A 25,510-nucleotide genomic window follows, 5' to 3' on the forward strand; every position below is an offset into this window, starting at 1 on the left:
CTGGAGGCACAAATATAGCATAACAGGTATTATGAAAGCTGCCTTGTACATTCCTGCATCGTACTACAAACCCAACATGCAACTTCCTATTCCAAAGTGGGAATACCCCCCACCCAAAACTGTCAGCTTCCCGATGGCTGCGTGAAATGAGCAAAAGTTCCCCTGAAATTAGGTGTAATCCAAACTTCTCACTCGTGAATGAAGCCAAGTTAGAAACAGAATTTGCAGACATGGAAGGTTAGTATAGCCTTGCAGCAGATATTTATATGGGAACGGACCAAACTAAGCTCATTTCAACACCAATGCTGTGGAATCACAATGTTCTGAGATCTTGCTAAGAAATACTTCGACATATTTTCTTCCATGCTGCAAGGAAAAAATTATTCTAAATATATACAATAGTTGGAGAGCGTTCCCATAAGTTTGGAGTTCCAAGTACAAGAAGAAATTGAGAAAAATGTAATGTTTCTGCTGTAGAGAAATATTTAATGCAACAGAATTCCTTCTCAAAATAAGTACACATGTATTAGTGTGCATGCTGTTGTGAAATAGTCACTTCCATTGCTAATCAGAATAAGTTAAAGAATTATGTTTCCAAAGGAGCTGCTACAGTAGTACGGTATAACAATCGCAGTATGCCACACCTAAAGAGTCTCCCGAGAGATACTGGAACAAACATCAGAACTCACAGCTTGAGGGCTATTAAACAGGTCAGTTTTTTAAATACAAAAGTGCTAATATCACAGGTCCAATATGAGTGGCTTTTTAGATCCAACATTCTGTACATACATTACAGTAATTCTTTATGTCCTTCTGTTTTTTTTTTTTCTTCACTGCTTCAGAAGCTTGAGAGACTTCATATCACTTCCCATTCATCTTCAAAATCATCAGGATGAAGCAGAACAGAAGTATCATTATTTTTCTGCAAATTATGGGAATGGCTAAAGGTCTTAGTGAGGCGCTGGAGAAGGGATCCTGAAGTGCTGATTGCCCACAGTTCATCTAGAGGGGTCACTGCAAAGCATAAATTATCCATCTTTTAACGAAGGTAGTAGGCTCCAATAATAAACAGTATATAAACATTTGAATATAAAATCGAATTAAAAAAAATCTGAATTTATTTTTTCTAATTGTAAACAGAGAAGGTTTTTACTAATGTGATAAAAGCACCTTGGTGAAACTGACTGTCCACAAAGCATTTAGATTACATAGCTCTCCCTGCTAATGATCAGCTTGAGCACCAGCAGGCAGAAGTCAGCAGAAATCACAATGTTCTGGATTATCACGCAGAGCCAACTTGCCTGTTAAACGTGAGACATTTCCAGGAATCTTCTTCCAGTAGTCTCCTGCTGGATTCTTGTCGGTGATGCCATATCGACGAGCTACATCTCCATTTGGACAGCGCGCCCAAACGGTCCTCGTACTTATAGCCAGCTGGCATGCCTGCAAACCTAAAGATAATTGACATGAGGACACGAGGAGGCAATAATCACAGGCTTTCTAATGTAGTAAATACACTTGCAGTAAAACTTAGGAGAAGACAGCGAGACTACAATATTTTTTTATATATTCTGATATTAATACTAGAGAAGAACTCCATTATAAAAAGGCGCAAAGAAATACCTAGTTTTCCTAGAGGCTAAGAAAGAATTGGCAAGTCGACAGTTTAGGACTACATTTTTCCTTACACAGACTTTAAGGGAGGAGAACAAAGTAGACGCTATTAGATTCTGAGCTTCTTGCCCTATATAAGCAGAAGATAAGAATGCAGGCCACTTGCATCACATGGAGCAGCTGTAAACAAACAGGCTTTTTAATTGCAGACTTTGTAGTCACTGCAACTATTGACTGTAATAACATCACGCTGTGGACACACTCTGTTATGTAGCCATAGCCACAAGCAACAACCAATTGAGGATCTTCATAAACCTATTTCTGAGCTTCCACTGTATTTCACTAACAGATGGGGAATAATCTGACAATTATAATCTTAGTTTGCCTAAAAATGGTTAATATTATAGACATGGTGGACCTTTTTTCTTCCTCTTTAAAAGAGAGCAGATCCTCTCCAACTGAAGTGCCATGCACTTCTGCAGTGATCTCTCTCTAAAAAAGCAGACCGCATCAATACACAGTTATTTAAAATGAAACAACTTAAATTTAATTTTACTTATAGGCAAAACGAAAATGTAATTACTTAATCTAGAATGCATCCAGTACACAGAATTAATAGAAAGATGTGCAAAATCACATTAGTGTTTTTTTTTAGCCACATGCGGACAGGAACCCCACATTGTATCACATTTAAATGCAAAACTTCCCAAAGCATAGTAGTCTCCTATTACTTAGGAACATTGCTTTAATCCTAACTGAAAGGTAACTGTACCGTTCATTAATTCATTGGCAAGAGCCTGAAATAACACACAATGGAAGTTCATTTGAAAACCAGACTTCTCTTCAGTTAACTACACAGTGTTTTTAAGTGAAACCAAGGTCCTCTTTAAAAGACAACCCTAACTGAATACTTTACTGAGTTTCTATAAATAAGTAAATTTGCTTACTGAGAAAAATATCTGATTTAAGCATTGCTATCAAACATAAAAAACAAAAGGGGAAAAAATCACAGAAAATGGCAGGAAGCACAAGGAACTAACATATTAGTTTTTACCTGGTACGTGCTCCCAGTCAGTGCCTACAGGCATTTCTTCTGTGATTCCCACTCGTACGTGGACATTCCATTTGCTATCAATTGCCCACAGCATCTGATCATTTGGACTCGAATGAATGCTGACCAAGTTGACTCCTACTGGCTATAAAAAATAAGCACAGTATTTAATCTTTGCACCACTGTATCTTTAAATACAGACACTTGCTCCTCACAGAAGCACACACACAAAAGTTGTAAAATATTCACCAGAGGCAAGGACAGAAAGAAATTTAACTTTTTACTTGTCATTGTACAAATTACCAATTTTTCAAAAAAGTCAATCCCTTCTTAAATAGAAAAGGAACATGAGTGAATGTCACCTGAAGTTACTGATATTCATATTTGATGTTCAACATCCAAGTTTAATAATACTCGTGTTTGCTCAAACACTGTTATCCCAATCAAATACACAGTTTCAATTACAAGTTGAAGAGAGAACTCATCTACAGAAATGCGGGAACAACAGGATTTTCCTATTGCTTTCCTGAAAGTGTTCCTACCATAACTAAATCTCTCCTGTAGTCCTAAATATACATGAGCTGCGTATTTTTAAGGTCTGAATGTCCCATCTTTGCAACGATGTGGTGATCTGCCCTCTCCCCTGTATTCCATTCTAAAGGAATATGACCTTGAAACTCATGGTGAGCCCAAGTGAAATACACTTCCCATTCTGCTCCCAGGCAAGTCCTTACTCCATCTGCTCCTGTGGAAATTTGCCTTAACTACTATCCAAAAGCAGTGTTACTGACCACGGCATTTTACATACAGCATAAAGGTCACGACTTTGTAGCAAAATATATCAGCCAACAGGTTTAGTGTATGCAAATACATTAAAAAAAAAAAGAAACAAACAAACAAAACACATACTTAAAATAAAACGCAGATAAGAAGAAAAAAGGGATTTTTCTGCACATCAGCTTAATAGAAGTTGCAATGAAGACGACAGTAAGATGCCCTGAAATATGTCATCTGACAGAAGCAATAATCTCACAGGCATATGCCAAGTATCCAGTGTGACGAATACCAGAACAAGCAGCATTTTGTATATATAAACCTAGGAATATAGGACCATAATCAGTACACACGAGTGCACAACCCAGCACCAGATGGGCCTTCTGTGTACAAAACAGTTACCTGCTTTGGTTTTGCTTTGAAAGTTCTCATGCTAACATCTGATCTGGGTCTGACCCAGTTATAACCAGGCTCAGCTTGCAGCTCCAAATCAATCCTGTCTATTTAGGTGGTGAGACTTTTGACAGACTGTCTTCTGTTTGTGCTCTCATCAGGTATTTGTACTTTGCTGGGAGCTTGAAGCTGGTTGAGCCTTGAGGAAGTGTTTTCACCTCTGCTGACAGTAAACTGACAATGGCTGCAGGTTGAACACTGACAGGAAGACACAATTTATCTTGAAGAGACAAAAAAGATAACCCACATGACACATCCCTCTATCTTGCCACCCTCTTCACTCAAAGTTATCCTCACTCCTGGGTCCCTTTCTTCATCACATCTCTCTCCATACTTCTGCTGTCGTAGTTCCATGCTTTCAAGGGAGCTGCAATTAATAGCTTGTGCAGACTGAGTTACTGCACACAGCAGGAGAGCTTGGCTTTTTTTTTTTTTTTTTTTTTTTTTAAATCCACTTACCTCCTTCTTCCCATAACGTTACTCTACCATAGCGATCTCTTCCTCAGATTTAGGGACTTCATGTCACTTTCCTCATCTCCTTCACACCATGAACTGCTGTGCTTTAGGTCTGCAACATTCCCTTGTGTTGCAACTACGGTCCTTCAGAAAAGGACTCCTCCTTCTTACTGACCTGTTGGGATCTGTGCACCTTGCTCTCTCTCCACTTTTCCATGTCAGGAAACCATTCTTCTTCCTCTATCATTTGCCTAGAAACAAATTCCCCTAGAAATAGCTGAAGAAATATTTCCATCCAGAAGGACTTAAGTGCTCACACCTAGCAGCTGAGCCTGTGCATTACTACAAAGTTATAGGTAGTGGAAACTAAGAACAAGCAAACAACATACCCCAAAAAGGCAGGTAGCATAAATGGAGTTGCATGATACACAAGCTGGATAGCTTCCGATATCACTGCAGGTTCAAGTACAAGCAAAGCAATTACCTCTACCTAATTCTACAGAATATCAAAGGAATATCAAAGAAACAAATGGAATTACCAAGTTCTAAGATCTCCACAAGCTTGAACAAAAATTCTCTCTATATATTTTAAAGCAAGCTCCTCTTTCCTCAACTTTTCCTGCCTCTCTGAGTATTTCACTTTTGCTTTCTTTTCTGTTTTTTTTTTTTTTTTTTTTTTTTTACTTATTTTTTTTTTTCTGATAAATTCACATTAAGGAAACAATCCTCCTACTCACTCTTATTATAAATGATCCAGGCAAGACACCGATGGCAACATCCAGTGCTCTTAGCAGAAAACACCCCATTCTGCTGCAGCTTTCTGATGTGAAACAGAGTAAAGGACAGCTAGTGATGTGATTATATACCATAGCTTTTGGAACAAAACAGCGACAAGATGCTGGGAAACAGGCACAGGCGATTCTTAGAGCCTGTTGCAGAGGTTTTAAACACACTAGTTGGCTACCCAGAAAGCACTTATCTGCAACAAAAAGATGTTCCTATGGCTATCACAGTAGGATAAAACTGATTTAGAGTCTTCTTGACATAATGTACCACTTCTGGAGAATATCTCAAATACCCCTCATTTTCACTAAGTTTTAATTACCATAAAAATGTTTAAAGTATTTTATAATCTATATAAGAATAAGAAGATATAAGAAACAGATCTCTACAGCTGCAGGAAAAGATTAAGTAGAGTTTTCTTATAGCAATAAAGAGAGCTATCAGTGCAAATTTATAAATCTGCTGATAACATTTCAAAGACTGATAGGCACAAAAATGAATAAATTATTTCAGAGTAGCCTTTTCTTAACTCATTTAACTTGTAACAGCGTTCATGAAATCTATATTAGGATCCGAGAAAATGACATGGAGCTGGGACAGGGCAGGGTCAGGCTGGGGGTTAGGGACAGGTTCTGCACCCAGAGGGTGGCTGGGCACTGGGACAGGCTCCCCAGGGAGGTGGTCACAGCACCGAGCCTGACAGAGCTCAAAAACTGGGCACCACTTTCAGACACAGTGTACTTCTCAGTATATAAAACTGCATGCTAAGAGCTGTGAATATCCTAATTGCCTGCTACAGAAAACAAGAATGAAAAGTAGTCTGCTAGCGCCCAAGTTTCTGACCAGAAGACAATGCTGATGAAACAAAGTAAACTTGAAAGAAGCACTTAACTGACAAATTGTTAAATGACATCATTAAATAGTATCTATGATAAATATATTTCAGTTATAAAGTTGTCTTTTAGCTTTATAATTCCATGCAAATCATTTCCATTCCTTCTGCAGACCACAGAGAATATGCTTCAGTGCAAGAGCTTTGTTTAAACAACGGTATCCAACAAAAAAAAACAAAATAAAAACGAATGCAGTTGTCACCCCTAAACTCTAAGGTTTTGCCTTACTGTAACTACTTCAGTTACAGACTAATCCAAACCACACCGGTTCATTTCCTTGACAAGGAGAAAAGGCCAAAAACCACATGCACACGAAAAATGCATCTGAACATTTTCCAAGTCACTTTTCAGAATGAGAGTCCATGTATCAGCAGACCTCCACTATCTCTTTTCTGCTGTAAACATCCAGGTGAGGAAGACTAAACAGAACATTGTCAGCTTGTCCATCCCCCTTTTTTTCAACTAATGGTTCGGTGGCTACAAGCAGCGTGAAGGTATGAATGCTCTACTCACCTTCATAAAACAGAAATACCTTCAGCTGCTCCAGGCCAGGCTGTAAGAATATCACTTCTGAGCAATTTCCCACACCGTTGAGCACTATCTGTATGTAGATCAGACTCATCTGACTGTTCTGATGGCTAGCAGACACCCAGACCTTATTAACTAGCTTGACAAATACATACTGCAGCTTAGAGAGACTCCTTGACATGGACCTGACCACTGCATATTATTTTCAGAGCTTCATTTGATTAGCAATTGTAAATCACTTCCACCATTGGAGATATCAGCCAAGCAGGAGCAACTGGTCAGCAGTGCTGACCAGAGCGTTTTGCATTCAGACTCTGGGGAGCAGAACAGCTTGCTAAGTGCCCCTTTTTCCCTCTGTAGAAAAGTTCAAGGCAGCACATGAGAGCAGGAAAGGTTACGAATCTATGTTTAGTCTTCCTTGAAGCTCCATGTTTTTCAGTAATGCTGCCATAGAATTGTCAGAGAAAGGTTATTTATTGGCTGAAAAACTGGAGCTTTATTTTCTCAGAAGCCTTAGAATAACAACATAACTCCTTCCCCCAGTTTGTGCCTTCAGCGAGTAAACAGACCCGAGCCTCAGTGCGATACCTCCAGTCTATGGCTCGCACAACCAAGAATGGGCAAAAGGCACGCAGGCAGTTTTCTTGACCCCTCACCTCTGTCAACTCCTAATTTTTATTCCAAGTGTTTTTCTCATAGAAATATGCAAAAGATATTTTGCACACATACATTATGACATAAAATCCATGAAAAGGTCATACCAAATCCATGTGACTACTCAACGTGGTGAAGCTCTAGCAGGTCCACAAAAGATTTTCAGAATATGTAGCACAACAATTGTTCCTTACAAGCAGTTAATAATAATAATAATAATAATAATAATAATAATAATAATAATAATAATTAATGCAAAGACCATTCAGACCATGAGCCTAGTCTGTTGGTTTGCCCAGCTGTCTTCTGGTCACACTGTCTAAGGTTACAGCCAGCCTATAATGCCCTACACAACATTTTGTAATTTCCACTACAGGTGTTTTTTTTTTTTTTAATAGCATACTAAAAAATTAAAATGTTAGGATGAGAACAACTGTGTCTTTATAGAAATACACAACACTACATGCAATAACTTTGCATGAAACAGAACATAATTTAGTACAAGGTAATAAAAACCTTGTATAAGCAAGGCTCTGAAAACCAAGGCATCTCAGGTTTTTTGTTTTGTTTTAAAACAAGTTTAATGAGCATCAGTAAAACACCCTCTCATTCATTCTATGCTAAGGGAAGTCCACGCCTGTAGGTTTTGAAATTTAAATGCCTTACCAAGAAAAGTAAAACATTTCTGTACAGTAAAAACATAAATGCATTTGTAAATTCAGCCTAACCTCTGCTTTGACAACCCTAACAGTTACCAAACTCATGTTTTCTCTGCCATTTTGCATCTTAGTGTTGTTCCATGTCACTTGACACATTTCTGCTGAAAATGCCACACGCAGCTGACAGTAACAGAAATTCTGATTTCACTATTGCATTGCTTTACAAAGGCCTATAGCCTTTAAATGATATAATTCACTTACACAACAGGAGTTCGTGTGTATGGGAGGATCATTAAAACAAAACCCCAAGAACTTACTGGTGGGAGGTTTTGTTTTGTTCTTAAAACAAAGAGTGACCTTGTGACGCTCTGGAAAGTTACAATCTGCCAGGATTCACGATGTGCACTGTAAGCCTCCGAAATACCGGGGGGATGCACTGGGGACATAACAGCTGCTACTCCCTCAGCACTCATCCAGCACCGAAGCTGCGGCCTGATTTCTGCCCCAGGTGAGGTGCGGCCCCCAAACACAAGGCTCTGAAACGTGTTACGCTACCGGACAGAAACAATAGTATTGCAGGGGGTTGAGGGTCAGAAATCAGCTCGCTGCCTCCCAGGCGGAGGATGCATTCACGAGAGTACAGAGTCCAGCTTCCTCTTCCTTGCCTGCTCGCTGGCTGCGTTGTGCTCGGGTTCAGTGGGGCAAAGGACAGATAGCGCCAGGCTACGTGACAGCTCTGCGGGACGGGCCACCAGGGCAGGGGAGACACCGCAGCCCTGCCAGCCAGCTTCCTGGGAAGGCAACCAAGCACAAGGCCCACCAGCCAGATCTGGGTGCTCAAACAGGGGGATGCTGCTCGGCACCACACCACAGAGGGGACCCTGAGCTCCTCACTCAAGGAGGAAGGGTTGGATGTGCCTAGCCGTTGTCCCAGGCTGGCTCCTTACTCTGTATGGACTTTGGGTTTGCTGAAGTCCTCTCACTGTCAGTACTGTTTCTGTTGCCCAAATTACTCCACAGAAGCCAAGCCCTTGGTTACTAAACTGGATCCAGCCTCCCACAGATTTTAAAATGAGATAAGCTGAAGTTCAGTCACATGAAAAGCAAGAAAGTGCTCTAACCAGAATTCAGAAACTGCAGCTTTAATGAAAAAACAAAGAAACAAAACAAAACAAAACAAACACTCAATTTATACTAGCAGAAGTAATTTCTTGTGACCATCTCTCAAAATCACTTTTCAAGGTCTTCTATTTATAAATACTTCAGGATATCACTGCTTTCAAGCATGAGAATAGTTCCACTGAAATCAAGGCACATGCTTGCTAAATCGAGTCCTGTATCCTTCACCAATGATGTTTTCTATACCACTGCCTGAACATTTTTATTTTTGAGTAATTCTGAGAAACTCTCAAGCCTCAACATTAGGAAATATATTTAGCTTTCAGAAGGGTAGATAAAGTAACTGAACTTATCAATTTCTGTAAAATAATTAAATTGCGTATTAGCTAACGGAAGTACGGGCACACTGGAAGAGCCCAGATTTGAGGCTGTTACAAGTACTGAACAAGTGAAAGCATGAAAATAAAAGGTTCTCCTTCCCACGGGTTCTGTTTTCAGCATAAGTTGAGGCTTTTTGAAAAGCAGAAGCACCACCTTAAGATCATATTCCACAAGGATATGGAAAAATCGTGTACTCAGTTTTCTGGGCGTATCTCATTTTGTGCACCCTTTTTGTGATCGGAGGCTTCTGGTACCGATAACCATTGCTATCTAATGTGACAGGCTACATGTGCGCTTCTCTGAACACGACGATAGCAGTGCCGTAAAACAAATACCAGAAGGCTAAAACTCCAAAGCAGAAAAATACTGTGAAACACAGTGACAACCGTTTTCCTAACTTGCAACAGAACGGAAGGTAACGAGCACTGCACTGAGCGATGGAATCAGCGTGAGACGACTTTACTAAAAATGCTGAAGGCGCATTTTTCTGGTATCTAAAGAAACTTCTTATGTAACCTGTAAGAAAGGCACATGCCTGTGAAGAATTGTACATGTTTCAAGTTAAACGTTATGGTATTCTGAACCAGCTAAACAAAATACACTGCAGCAGGAGCTCTGATCTCACACGCTTCTTCACAACCCACCTCGAAACAGCTACTCCACTGCCAAATACAGGTTTTTCTTTACTTCTTCTTGAAAACAGTAGTCCTCCACGAAAATCCTCTCCCCCCTCATGTCTTCAAGAGGCCTTACATGAGTAAAGATATATGGAATAACAGACCAGATGGTCTGGTGTACAGATAACCAGAAGTTTGAATGAGTATTTTACCTTCCCAGCCTAAATGGAATTAGTCTAGTAAGAGATACTTTCTGAACATCTTGTCTTACCACACCAAAGCAGAACTCCCATCAGTTACATCTGTGCAACAGGTAGGTTGTGCAAGCTATTTCGTGCTCATGAAAACAATCTGACTTGAAAAGAGCAGTCATGTGGATTATGCACTACAAATAACAGACTTTTCCATGGCAAGTATTTTCAGCACTAGCCTGGATGATTCTGAAGTAAAAACACAGTATTCTCAGCAGAAAAATCCCTCATCCTCCAAAGATCCTTGAACAATTATTTCAAAAAAATCCCTCCCTACAGTTAAGCTTTGATTTTGGCCAAAAAAAGATGTTCTCATCACTTCATCCTGTAAGTACCACCTAACGCAGAACTGGCCTTAAAAGTAATAGGGAAAATGCAAAGGGAAGGCAGATGGCAGCATAAGAAAGCCTCCACCCTAGGCAGAACTCTTAATTAAAGAGAGGAAAGGAAACAAAGATCATAGCAGCTATTTCTAAGAAGTCACACAACATCTACAACATCTGCAGGGCACAACCAACCTCCTAACACTGAACACAGAGTAAGAAAAAGAAAGGTATTGAAAAAGAAATGAAATCTACCATGCACTGATTTTTGCAGGATCACAGAAATCCCTGAAATTTCAAATGCCATTTTTAATGGTTGCTTCTTAGTTTTGAGGCTTGGGGCTTTTTTTTTTTTTTTTTTTGAATGACAGTGCAAGTGTGAATAACTCACAGTTTTGTTTTGTTCTTATATGTTTTGCATGCAAAAAAGAATTCTTCCTAACTTCAGAAGAGCTATCTTATCTTAGCTATGACATCAAGCTTGAAGTAGAAAAAGACAATTAGAAGGCTGTTTATGGGAAGAGTAGTAAATCAAAAATTCCTCTAACTTGAAATGTCCGTACTGCAAGAGATTATTTTATGGCAAATTGCACTAAGCTCTTTTGCTGATCCTAGGAATTGCACCAAGAATTAGAAGGTTTACATAGTAGCCAAGTAGTGGACATCTTTTTAAATAAGTCCCTCTCTCCCCACAGCTTGGACAAGCTACAAAGCTATTTAAATAAACTTCTTGACTTAATAAAGTAAGCTTTTTTGATCCTATCCTCTAAGAAATTCCGATTACGAAAGAGTAAAGAGAAGCAATTAATCAACAATTAAGATGTTTAATCTGTTCTTGGAGTAAGATTGATTGTTTGCAAGCAATAGGTGATTGCTAACTCATTACAAATAGTTGTTCTCATCCTTGTTTCCTTTAGCTCTCCCTAAACAAAAGTTTTGCTTACCTAAGAGATAAGCAAATATATATAAATCCCCTAATACAAATCTGATTAGGTGGTTCTTAAGGCCAGTGTTACGTTAAGTAGTCCTTGTAAGAAGCAAGCTATTCTCAAAAGCAGATTTTGCTTCTGCGTTTTTTTCAATAGGTGCCCAAAATCAGAGACAAAATGGAGAAAGAATTACTTTCAAACAACAGGCCTTTGACTTCTAGGGATATTTTAAAGCAATTTTTCAGGTGAAAATTATTTTTAACTTTTAATTAACTTCTACTCAATAACAACCCAAATTAGTCCTACTGACCATATTATTTTTTTTGTTGTTATTTTTTCAGGCTACAAAATTGAAAAAACATTCAATTTCATAAACATACCCACACCCATACATACACACATACTCTGTAGTATCTGCATGAATAATAATTACATTGCTTGCTCGTTCTTTGTATTGGAATGTAATGTATATTGAGGCATGCTACAACAGATAATAGTTTTATACTGTATATGAAGGATGGAATGAAGAATACTTTCCATTTCATGGATGAAAACCATTTCATCAAGGAGTTTTGATCAGCTCTGTCAATGCTCTTAAAATAGCTTCCAAAAAGTGGCTTAACTACATGATTTTGACTTTCAGATCATACAATAGAATGGGTGAAGCAGAGAAGACACCTACATATGAACTACACTGTTCACGATACTGCAATATTATCAACCACTTCTTTATTTTATCCAGCACTTTAGACAATGGAGGGCAGAGAACACAACGCTAATTTTCATCAAGATTTAGTGCAGTCCGGAGTTATGAAGAGAGAAGTAGCAAATGAGAACTGTTTCAGTCTAGATTAAGAAAAAAGCCATAGAGAATCACAGATTCTCTGATCTTATCTGTTTGGTTTGTGCTGGAAGGGACCTTAAGGATCACCCAGCTCCAGCCCCCTGCCATGGGCAGTGACACCTCCCATGAGCCCAGGTTTCCTCAAAGCCCCATCCAGCCTGGCCTTGGACACCTCCAGAGATGGGGCATCCACAGCTTCTTCGGGCAGCCTGTGCCAGTGCCTCACCACCCTCTGAATGAAAAAATTATTTTAAATGTCTGTTCTAAAAATCTAACAAAGCTATTGTCTCTGAATACCTTTGTGAAGCTGTGCAATGATGCTGTGCAATTACAGCACTTCTTTAACAAGAAGTGACACTGTAAAAGCAGAACCTGTAGCTGCTCACAAGCTGCTCATGAGTCATGAGATCTGGGATATGGCAAGTCATATTGGCTCTGACATTTACTAGGGAATGAAACATCCATAGCTGATTTTAAATTACATTATTTGAGAGTATTTCTGTGCTTAAAGCAAGTGAAAGACAATTTTGATTTCCTTCTTCAAACAGAAGATGACTGAACCATTCACAAATGCTTCTTACAATTCTTCTGTTGTTGTGAACATGAAGTGATGCAGCATGAAAGTCAGTTAAGGGACAGATAACAGTAAGGGGCTACTAATAAGCACCAAACAGTCCACTTCTCAACCATCCTTTGTCATATTTGTTATCCAAACACTGAGCTAGTATCTGGAAGTAATTTTAAAGTCCATGTTTTCTTATTTTGCATTCAGTCTTTGGAAAAGCATGGGTGGTTGCTCCCCGAGTACTTTAGTTACTTGTTTCAGTGTTGGAATTGTCTCCAAACAAGCATGTAGCCCTTGAGTTTTCATCTCCACAGGCAATGTTTGAATTTTTGCCTGTTCATATTGACTCATTAGATATGCAGTGTCGGGAGTTGGCAAGATAACAGGAAGAGAATGCTCTGGGTAGCAGGAGGTTATCATTTTGGAAGGCAACATCACCCAGCTTCCGCAGTAAGCTGTAGGAAATAACACGGTATTCAACCTTGTCCAATTAAAGACTTTCTACGTAAGGAAGTCTCTGCTAAGTAACGAGCCAAAGCAAATCCCAATTTCTTGTAAACACCTTTGTATCAAGCAGTTTAATCAACTTCTGTAGAGGATTAGAGAACGCACTCAGTACAGACAAAATAGTGTAGTGAAAGCCCTCCAGGTTATTTTCCTGGTTAGATACATTTTCATTAGAATATACTGCAAAAGTTTATTCGTCTGTCTATTGGCAAACTCAATTAAGCAGAATACATCCTAGAATATGTCATTCCCTCTTCACCCCCCTTTTTAAGAAAACTATCCTCATGGAAGACATCATCATTCATATCCTAAGTCTCCTCTTCCCAGCTGCCTTGCCCCCCATTAGCAGACAAATTTGTATCTTACAGGTAACATCAGAAAGACCCACTCTGCAGCACACAAGAGTGAGCAGTGTAATCTACCCCTCGTTGTGACAGCCATCACTCAAGTGATTTAGTACTTATTTATCAGTCTGTTCTGCTATTCTGCAGAAACAAGATGCCATTTCTCCAGGTCTGATTGACCACATTCCCAGCACAGAAGGACTAGTTTAACCAGTGCTGAGCTAACTGAGGAGATGCAAATCTGCCATTTCATTTCCCTGTTTCCCTGGCCTTCTTTGCTGCTACACCCCCGAGATTCACAGGAGGAGCTAAGAGTTGGCTGTTAAGAGGCGAGCAGAAGTAAAAGGGAATGATGTAAAAAACAAATCACCTATTGCAACTCCACTGCCAGAGACTGACTTTTGTTTCTTAACATGACCCTTCAGAAGTACCATGTATTTCAAAATCTTCAGAAACAGTTCTGTAACATTATATTATTAAAACGTAAATCAAGTATGCAAACACATCCAGCACTACTATGCTAGATCAGCAGACAGTTCGACTGATTTCAAGCCAGGGAGCAAAGAATGAAATCAGTGCTCAGAGGTCAACTCTTTTGCAGCAGTCCCGAGCCATGATACAGAACTGCAAGTTAAACTGTGGAATGTGTAAAGTATTAGAGCAGCACTGAGGTTTAAGGAGAGATTAAATGAGAAACCAGACACTGGAGAAATATATTTTGTCCATTTGCTATATCCAGAAAATATGCTCCTAGTGTACTTTAGGAGGCTTCTTTCCACTCAGCTCCTCCCAGCTGGCAGGTAGAACAGAGATCTTACTTGCCAATTCTGGGAATAAGGGAGAAGAGCTGCAATTGTACGGCACGCTGACTAACCACCGGATGATAAGGAAAGTCCCTAGATCCAGGCACAGCACCCTGGCAAGCATCCCAGACTCACGGGGCAAGGATAAAGGAAGAGGGAGGCACTTCAGTACCACACCATGTGAGCAGAGCCTTCCCACACCCTCTGCTTTGTGCTGTTTGCCAGTCTAGCCTCTTGGCTACCGTACAAGTAGGTACTCAGTATATAGTTCAAGGCTGCGTTCTACTACGTGCCTATAAAGCTGCTGTGTTACTACAATAGAAGTTTTTCATTAAGGATGGAAAAAGAGAAAAAAAAAAATGGAAAAAATGAAGTTATCTGTGAGATGAATTTGGGATGATTGAAGATAAGTCCTGATGAAACTGAACACGTGTGACAGAAGCTTAAACTACACATTTAAATCTGGTCCTATTGTTTTCCCTGAATGTTAAATTATTCCTTTCCACAGGCGCAGAGCTAAACCACTGTGTTACAAAGAATTACAATCAGCGTTTTACCTGTATGGGTGGCTCAATCATTATCCACGCAGGAAGCATCAAACTCGGGTTAAGAGGCTGGGTTCCTACACGGAAATAAACACCACCACTGGTGTCACAGGCCCAAACATGCTGATTTCCACAGGACAAGCTGATCAGCTTTATGGCACCTATCAACAAAGAGGTTATTAGCAACCTGACATTTTTCTTTTACATTCAGCTAATAATGAGCACCTTTACTTAGACTTGATTGTATTAAGCTACCTTTAAACACAGGCACATAAAAATGATTACAAGCTTGTGAGAGAAAAATCATGGCATATAATGAATAACACCAACAGGTAGTATACGTAAGGCATTTTTCTCTTCAATCTAAAAATAAATGTTTTAGTCACAGGATACTGCCATTTTTAAAGCACACTAAAAATATTCTATTAAAATAACTGAATTCAAGCAGGGAAAGAATTCTGTAACAAATGTTATCAGTGCCTAGACAAACTTTCACATGACCTAATGTGAACTTTCCTCTGTAGCTGGCCATGCTTATATTTTTCATGGTGTTGGGCCTAGTAATGCCTTCAGCACTGAACACTCCTAATGCTACCAGCACTTGAAAAATACAAGAGCATATGGATTATGCATCTCAGTGTTAACATACCAGTGTCACATCTGTAAATAAAGGAGCTGATTTTCAAATGGCTTTATATTTAGCGTACATATTTATTACACTTATGTCAGACATGCTGCAGTATTTTAACCCTATGTAAGTCAGCACACTGAAAACACAGCTCCCAAAAAAGTATGTTTTGGATTTTTTTTTTAATTTTTTTTTTTCATGTCCAATCACATTTAGGAGTCTTGCTACCAAAAGTTTGTAAAGATAGAGAACTGCTAGTTAATGGCCAGCTGGAACTCTTACTCTTTTACATTCATTTCAGAATAGCCATGTGATGTAATATACGTAACATTTGATTATTTTTTTCCTCCCAGCATTGGGACAACACAATACTAAGTAATGGAAAACATGTTCTACAGAAAAAGACTCAATCATGACAGATATACTACAGCAGGAATGCTCTGGTTGTACTCCAAACTCTAAAAATAGGCCTTGCTGGCTGATTGAACATGCCAGCAGTGCTTGGGATATCCCATTCTTGGTAACAGTTTTCTCTTCTGTGATGTGAATCTGGCAACAAATCCCTGCAAAGTACATTGCTCCTTAAAGAGAGGGTACAATTTTATCCCCCAGAGCAGGGGTTCAAAGCATTTTCTTCTGCTGAAGGCAGAATTCAGTAAGGCTTGCTCGGGGAAACAACAGGGAATAACAGGAGTATATATTTTTATCTTTTAGTTACCTGAAATTGTAAACAGATCTCGTCCAAGTTATTTAACTTTCTGAATCGAAGGAATTTGAATTAGCTCATCTCACCCCAAAATTCCCTTTAATCATGCAGCTTCTTATTATAAAATAGCATACAGAGCACAACTATGAACAAAAACTTCTACTGCTTCAGGAGAGAACAAGTCTCTATTGCAGGTAGAGAGGCCTGACATTCAGCAAAGTCAAACTTTTATTTAAAACCTCATGCTTCCATGTTAGAGTACACCTAGCCGGGATGGCTTTGTCACATGTCGTCTCAGCTGTTGAAATGTTCCGATCCAAAGCAGCATCACAGCTCTCGCACACGGAATCACATATCACCTACTTGGCATAGCTGATATTATTTACGTCTGCAGTACAATTTGATATTCAAAAATGCAGCACTTATATAAATGTTTTGGGGCTTCTCCCTCCTCCCACTCACTGTTTTTATGGTAGGAGAAGGGCATGCTAACCACATTCAGCCACTGCTTAGGAAGAAGTGTGATTCAGAGACACTGTTTACAGTTGAAGCCTAAAGGTCACTCTACTGTGTTTAGAAACCTCGATAATGATAGTGGAACCCTAATCAAAATAATTTACTAGATACTATGCTCAGTACATAGTGTAAAGGCAAGAAGGGAGATACTAACAACATAATATTCATAATTTCAACGTAAATGCTGGCAACTTGATCACCTCCACACAGATTTCTGAATTTCATTTTACAGCAACTTGCTCTTTTTTTTTTCCCCTCCAATTCACAGTCTTGATGTTTGAGGAGTGAAGGCAGACATACATTTCAACAATAGAAATAATTCCCTAATTTCTTCTGCTCCATTAGAGCAAATCAAGTCTCTTATATTACATCTGTGGGTAGGCACCATCTTGTCAGCAGTGATCTACCACATGCATTTAATTGGAGAAAAAACAGGAAATTTTCTGCATTCTTAATTATCAGCTCACAATGACTGGTAAAGTGCGGTGTCTGAAATATTTCCTGACCCCAGATTTCTACAGTATCACCACACAGAGTGCCATGAAACTAAAAGGAACAGCTAAATGTAATGTTTGAGCCCCAGCGTAGCTAAAGTAACCAAGACAATTAATACAGTCAGCTAGCACTCATTTCCATTAGAACATTTTGAGATTTTCAGACAATAGCAAGAAACTATTTGTTATTTCAGTTTCACAGTTATTATCTAAACCGCTGGAAAATAACAGTATCTGGAGGAAAACTTCAAGCTCTACTAAGCCAGATGAAAAGCACAGTACAGACAAAACTATCCTGTAGGTCAGTGAAAGTAAAAGGCATCGCTTATCACTTAAACTATGGTAAGATTGGTGATTTGGAAGTAATTCATTGGGTCTGGAAAACCTGTTTTACAGCCGGCAAATACAGTATTTTTAAAAGACTCTTTAAAAAGTTTTATGTAAAGAATACAAAAGATAAAATTGCTTGTCAGGCCAATCACGAATACTGCCATTAGAGATGGAAAAAAATTCAAATCAGATTAATTTTATATTAGCGCTTTTTTTAATTAGCACTTTTAATTAGCACTTTTTTAAAAAAAAAAAAAAAAAACTTCTCTTGAAACAGATTAGCATTAAGAGAAAAAAAATATTCTAGCAGATATTCAGATTATTAAAGAAATAAATCCAATTGGAATAATACTAGTGAAGCTGTCAAGTGGCCGGATTACCCTTATCTCTGATGAAAAGAGCCAAACTGGGAGGATATTTAATGATCAAAATGTGGTCAACCAACCTTGGTCTTATTGCTAACCAAACAAAAAGGGGCAGTTAAACAGCAGCACATTCTTGACATTATGCTGAATCATTAGATCACTATCAATTCAAACATTAGAGTGTCATCATCTGTATCACCTATGGATGATGCAACTCTGAGCAAAATTTTTCCTTAACAAGATCCTAAGGAAGCTTTAGCCACTCTATTAAGAGCACATTTACCCACAAAATACAGGGCTTTGAGTATAGAACTGCCCAGGGCCACATGATTACAGTTATGCCAGTTATAGTACAAGAACTGGACTAGTTAAAGCTACTGGTACATCTGCACAGCACTGTGTCAGGTCGCGTGGTCTCAGACTGACAAACTGTAAGAAGCACAAATGCATATAAAGCATCTTGCAAACAGTGAACATGCTGTCTCCGGCAAAAGGATAAGTGAAACACTGCCTGAAAGCAGTAAGTGCACGTGTTTTACAGTCCTCTGCTGCAATGCCCATAATTATAAGGTACTGTTTGCTCCAATAAATGTTATACTTCAGATCAGTAAACCAAAGACACTTCTGAATGAAAATACAGACTGTCTGCTACGAGTTAACAGATAGTCTACTCAATAAAAATGTCATACCTAGTTGGGAGAGATCCAATTTTGTCCAATGCATCCCTGTTGGACAGCTGGATGAAAGTGTTCTGATAAATATCTGCCCAAGACTATCCAAACCCCAGATGGCATCCTGGCAGGCAGAATAGTGCACCATTTCAACCTCCGGTGGCAGCTGCACCGTAGAAGGACGAAACTGAGGATTCTGATCACTGACACAAAACAGATCCTTGTTGCTTTGGCACAGCCACAAGAAGCTTCCTATAGCAAGGACATTTCTGTTATTAAAATCATTGCTAATCCACTCTGAGAAAGCTAACGCTTCCTCTGAAAACAATCAGTACATTTGAAGACAAAACTAAGATCTTAGATTAAGATTTTCAAGTAAAAATAAGCATCCTAAGTGCTTATTTAGGCACTTAAGTACTGCCCCAACCCAGCCCCCTATATCAGGTAAGTAGCGAATGATTTCATTTGAAGAAACTAAGAGGGAGAAGGCATACCTAATAGTTCACTGTTCCCCCTTATTCTTTTGCTCTTCTGTTTCCTTGATAATTGCCTCAGAGAAACAGCGTATCTCCTCTTCCCAGTTCTTTATCACACATTTTTGCCAATAAAACTGGCATACTTAGTTACAATAGTTAGCACTTGCATTATCTAACAGTAGAATTCTTCAGTGTGGTTACAGTTCTACCAATAAAATGTGTGATTCTGCTGCAGTTAACTGCACTGACCGGAGAAGTAATTGGTCAGTATAGGCATTCCAGCAAAGCACGTTCCAGGACTTCATATTAAACTCTGGCAATTCATGCTGCGGCAAGTTAGGAAGTTACTGCTCCTAAAGGACTATCCATTTCTCTGTTGGATGTCCCTCCAAACCAGAGGTAACAGAGTGAATGATATGACTTTTTATCTCTACTAGTTTTACTGATGTTTCCACCTTACTTCTCAAATGTTTTAGATCCCTGCATACACAAAAGGCACCCAAAACCTGAAGTAACTCAGGGTATTTAATTACTTACACCATCAGTTCTACTATATTTAAAGTCAGTAATTATATGTTTGCACTGCTGATTCACTAACCTTCTTTAGATGAAGCTGCAGAAGCCAACACGAAAATCCATTTTGTGGCAGAAGCAGTACCACGAGGCACAATATTATTCCAGTAAGTGCCTGAAAGGAAAGAACAGAGCATCATCAGTATGAAAGTTAATTTTCTGTTAGAATTCAAATATCTAGACAGATTTTATTTTATTTATTTATTTATTTTTTACACAAATCTTTTAGTATCTGTTCTTGGGGAAGAAAACCTCCTGACACATAACATTTCTGTGTGCACACACACACACGGATGCACACATAAAGAACGGGGAATGCAGAAGATAAGAAAGGAAAAGATTAATGGTCTTCAACAGGAGACCAAATGGGTGATGAGTTTAAACAGACAATATTATATGCCTACTCTTTGTGTTTATCTGATCAAAGAAGAGAACTAAATTAAAGTTCTGTTTTGGAAAACACACCTAGAAACATAAATAAAGCAATTCATATTATCACTGTAACACCATAACATTATTGCTCTGCATAGTAACACTGATCATGAACCAGACTCCACTGTGCTAGAAATAACAGGTACTATAGCATAAAATTGCCTTCTGATCCCAGAGAAAAGACAAACATAGGTACTAAAAGGCGTAACTTGCACACTTGTTTATTTGTGGACAATGAATTTTTCATTAAAAACATTTCCCTTCAGAAGGGAAAATATCCAGACCAACTGCCAAAGAATCATTTAATCTAGTTTTTAAACATAAAGTTGGTTCATTAAAGGTCCCCTGATTCACCATGGATAATTCTCATGGTGACCAAACTGTAGATAGCTACTTTTTCCTATTTACTATATTATTCCTATTTATTAGATATTATTTATAATATATAAATACGTATTGTTTTACATATTTATAATTATATAATATTTTGTATACTATATATAATTACATGTTATTTTATATATTTATACTATATTATATATTATTTATTTCTGAACTTAAAAACATTAGATGCAAAAGCACACCAACCTATTAAGTTTCCCTTTGCTACATGGAACTCATTTTTGCCTGAAGAGATCCAGACTCCACTGCCATTAACTCCAAGGAGGCTGGGTTGACACTGAAGCTGCTGTGACCAAAATGCCATTCGAAGTTTGTCAGCAACCTTCTCTACAGGTGCCTGAGCTGCTGTTGCCACTGTGTGAGTTGCCTGGATTATCGTCTGGAACAAGCTGCACTGGTCAAACACTACGTAATCGGTGATGCTTACCTGAAGGAGAAGAGAAGAGGAGAAAAAATGGTTCTTGATGGTTAGCTAAGCTTGGGGGGAACCACAGAATCTTCCATCAAAGGCTTTTTTTGTGTGTGTATGCATGCACACACTTTATGTACAGGATATCTATCATGAGTTTAGAAACCTTCTAAGTGTAGGAAGGGAAAAATAATTACTAATTATTATAATTACTTCTGATGAAATGGGAGTCTTGATAATATGGATTCTGGTTATTAAACACCAACTCACAACACAATCCTACCCAGCAATCTACTTTAAATTATGCATTTTAAGGAAGCCCTTCGTTTAGGGATTACTGAACACCTCTTCCCTCCCCCTAAAGACACAAACCCTGCAAACTGAAAGGTATATTTACAGTTTCCCAAAAGGAACAGAGAAATTTGCATAGAGTAGCAATTTAAATCACATAGTGAAAACCTGGCAGGAGGAGGTCTGAATGACCAATTGCCTCAGTTCTACCATAAACAGCTAGGCTGACAATGCTCTGGGATACTCCTAGAAAGGAAGAAGAGAAGTTTGCCTGTAACCTAAAAAATAAAAGCCAAGCTTTTATTGGATGCTTATCTCCAAGAAAAAAAAAGATTAAATATGCATAAAAGATTAAATATGCATGTAAATAATGAAATTAATAAATGAAATTAATGAAATTAATTAGGTAAATATGTAAACAAATTTGCTGTGTACCCCTCTTCCACAACTCATGTTTCTGGGGAAAAACAAGTAAAGCTGTAGAAAAAAGGAGTTTTAAATCAACGCCAGAAAGTACTTGCAGTAACTGAGCTGTTTCTACCCATAAAATCTGTGATTGCAGCAAGCAGACCCACGTAGTTTGAAGAAACTTCAATTGATGAAAAATGGGGTAATTAAAGCATTTTTTGGAAGGTCATCAGTTATTTATTTCATTTAGCTACGGACGAGTGCTGGAAGACGAGGAGGAGAGACTGTATTCAGCAGCCAGGCTTGAATGCTCTGACTAAACAGCATGTCCTACTGCCAGCTGTTAAGATATCAAGCTACATGCACCATTGATACAATCTGGTAGAGCATTTCCTGTATTCTTGAAAACTGCTGTGCTGCTGCTTTGGGTGACCATAGGGTGTTTGTTTTCCCCTTTTCTACAGCAGACATGAAAAGGGATTTCAACCACAGCCACCCTGAAGTTTTAATACACTGACTGAAGAGTACTGTAACATATCACACAATTCACTGGATTTTATGCTTAGAATCTCATGGGAAAACAATGCAAATAATAAACCCTGGGTGTCAGACTAAACTGAAAGCAAAATAAAAAAGTGCCTACTTGCCACCAATGGTTGTCATCTCCTTGTGGTTTCTTTGAAACTATACCAGTTCTGAACCACAGATTTCCATGGATATCCAAAGCCCATAATGTCTGTTGATCTCCAAGGGTTATGCACACAGGTTCCAAAGCTTGCATTTCACTGGAAATGTAAACAAGTAAAAAATTAAAAAGCCTTACTTCAAATTTAAGCTTATGGCATTTTAAGGAAGTTGTCACAATGCCAACAGCAGTTCAAACTGTTCAAACTCAAAAACACACCTGATTTCAAATTTTCACAGTTATTAGTAATTTAAATCTTATTGGCTTGCATAAGTAAAAACCATTCAAAAAAAAAAAAAAAAAACAAAAACACAACATCACAAGGCCTTCAAAATCATTCAAGATTTGAAACTCACAAACATAACAATATAAATAAAAACTAATTTGGCCAGTAATTAAGAAACAAATAGAAGTTTTTTGTACATCAGTTTCATAAGTACATTTCCTTCAATTTTCTTGCCCTATTCTGAGAACAATATTAGCAGCTCAGGCACCATAAATAGAAAACTGAACTTAACTTCACGGCAAAGATGAATGTTGAGTCTGACTATATGCTTCCTGTGTAAGTAAATCATTTTTAAACTCAGAAAGCCAATAGGATCAGATGATCTAATCAGGTATTTAAAAACAAGGCAACAATGCTATTTCTTTCAGAGAACTTTTCTTGAGAACTTAAAAACAAATATGGATTGCTTTCTGCAACTTTAATACAAAGCCCAAGAACATTAAGCATACCTAAGGCGTAGGTCAAACAAATATTTTCATTAAACAAACTGACTAAATGACATGCAAATTTCAGATTTGAACAATACCCTGAACATTTCCCAAGTCTTTTCAAAAGCCAAATACCAGACTGGGAGGTAATACAAGCTGGAGCTTCACAACAGGACATTCAGCAGAAAATAAAAATCATATGACTACAGTTCTGTATGACTGGAGTTTCTTCCTATACTCACTTTGGGCTGATGTCACAGGAGACTATATCTTCCAGATTCTCAAAGCCAGCAGTAAACACTTACTGCTTTTAAATTTATCACAAACTACCTACTGCAAGAACAGGACCAACTACAAAGCTAAATAGCAATTATACAGAATATCTATAAAAATATGTGACTGGAAAGTATAAAAATATTATTCAGCTGTGTGCAAATGACCACAAAAATGCTGGGATTTAGTCTCAGGAAAAAAAATCGCTCAAATATGTGGAGAACCCTTTAAGGCCGTTACAGCAGAGATTAAAGAAATAGTATTTAATCAAAAGTCATATTAATATACATTATTAAAGGTCTTTTAAGCACTGTTCTCACTTTCTTAAACTTGCTTTTAACTGCATTATCACTTCTGTTCACAGCAATTTCTTTCACTACATAACAGTCATTCATCAGACAGAAAAAACACCAGTTACTCTGGGTATGTCTGGACAAAGACTAAAGGAAATCATATGTAATATCTATAAGCACATACACACACACGCACTCCAGAAGAAGTTCATGTAATAAATCTTCAAATATCAAGGAGTTCCAGCACTGAAAACAATGAGTTTCGTTCCAGTTACGATGCTGTCCTGTTACACTGCCATTACCTGACGATATCGCTCTTCCACTGCTCTCCTTCAGGACAAAAGCTGCGTACTCCCTCCCGGTATAGCAGGGCCCGTTGCTCACTCAATGCCCATACAACGTTATTTCTGGAGGTAACCTGCGACAGTGGATAAGGGCAATCAACCTTTACTGCTCTGGCACAAGGGCGATCCACACTCAGGCCTAGAAATCAGAAAAAGGAGGATTTTTTAAAAAAAATGTTTGGCTTTTTGCAACTAAAGGAAAAGAGCTACCCAAAGAAAAAAAAAGGGGGGCAGAGGGGGAGATCTCTCTGATATGCCAACACTTCTCATTTGATCACTATTTTCTTAATAAACTGTTCTTTCCATGAACTATTAATCATGTCCTCTAATACAGTTGAATTTATATGCTAAGACATAAAGCACTGCATTATCCTTCAACATCTTGCAGAGCCCCCAAGTCCTGTGCTGTCATTTCTGTTCCTTTTCTCCCTCTAGTGACAATATTGGGAATCTCCATTTACAAAAACGTATTAGACTTTGCAGAAGCATTAAAGAAAATAATGCAAGAATCTTTGCCCAGAACATGCCAGGGAGAAAGAACCTGGTCTGAATAGAGGCAGTTGAGCAATTACAAAAGAGCATGCCACAGCAAGGAGTACTGCAAGGAGGTGGGAGGCTCTGGTAGGTTACATATGTTTATATACATAATCTGGAGGAACACCTCTCCTTCACAGTTACACTGAAGATTGATTTACACGCTTGTATGTGAAACACCTTAGGAGGCAGAGCTTTTGTTTAATCTTCTTGTGCTTCTAAGCAAGTCTGAACAAACTCATCTGTATGATATTCTAGACTGACAACTGCTCAGTTTCAAATCTTTGAGAACACTCGTTAGACAGGGTGGTGGTGCAGGGAATGAAGAGATGCAGAAGAGATAACCATCACTGGTTGCCTCACATCAACAAGACATACTGAGAATTTATTTTTGGCATCAACAACAAATTTAGAAGCCTAAGAACAGCAGAATACAAGCTGATGCAATCAAACCAATCTATCACAGGAAAGAAAAAAAAATATTGATTCAAACCTCTACGGAGCCCTATGTGACTGGCATCAAGTTCACTCTCTATCACCACTAGCCATGCTTGTTGGCAATATACATGTGGCCTTGATTTCTCTGTAACTACTAAACTTATTCAAAGAAAATAATTTAAGAGCAAAATGCTTTTGAAACAATGCTATCTACTCAAACAGCTTCATCATGAATAATTTTTATGTGACACTAGAGCAAGTAACTCTACAAGAGAAATCAGAGTATCAAAATTAAATGGAAGATAAATAAGAATTTTTATAGCCACTCTGAAATATTTTCCTGTTTGAATGTTGTTGTTTTTTTTTTTTTTCTGTTATCCCTTATCCCTATTTTCCTCCTACTTGCACAGTAATTTCTTCATCATGTTATTTGTA

General features: G+C 38.3%; 1 protein-coding gene across 2 annotated transcripts in view; it reads right to left on the reverse strand.

Annotated features, from left to right (window-relative positions):
* Positions 1–465: 465 nt before the first annotated feature.
* TECPR2 (tectonin beta-propeller repeat containing 2) overlaps positions 466–25,510 on the reverse strand; it is a 41,825-nt gene continuing 16,780 nt past the window's right edge. For both annotated transcript variants that reach the window (XM_032188078.1, XM_032188077.1), the window contains exons 12-20: positions 24,062–24,242; positions 22,438–22,579; positions 20,873–21,113; positions 19,878–19,967; positions 18,822–19,055; positions 15,106–15,254; positions 2,669–2,810; positions 1,302–1,451; positions 466–1,014 (exon numbers count right to left, since the gene is read on the reverse strand). In XM_032188078.1, coding sequence (XP_032043969.1) covers positions 857–1,014; positions 1,302–1,451; positions 2,669–2,810; positions 15,106–15,254; positions 18,822–19,055; positions 19,878–19,967; positions 20,873–21,113; positions 22,438–22,579; positions 24,062–24,242 — 1,487 coding nt within the window. In that variant the 3' untranslated portion in view covers positions 466–856. The remainder of the gene's footprint in view (positions 1,015–1,301; positions 1,452–2,668; positions 2,811–15,105; positions 15,255–18,821; positions 19,056–19,877; positions 19,968–20,872; positions 21,114–22,437; positions 22,580–24,061; positions 24,243–25,510) is intronic.

This window comes from Aythya fuligula, chromosome 5, assembly GCF_009819795.1.
Source record: "Aythya fuligula isolate bAytFul2 chromosome 5, bAytFul2.pri, whole genome shotgun sequence".
Taxonomy (NCBI): Eukaryota; Metazoa; Chordata; class Aves; order Anseriformes; family Anatidae; genus Aythya; species Aythya fuligula.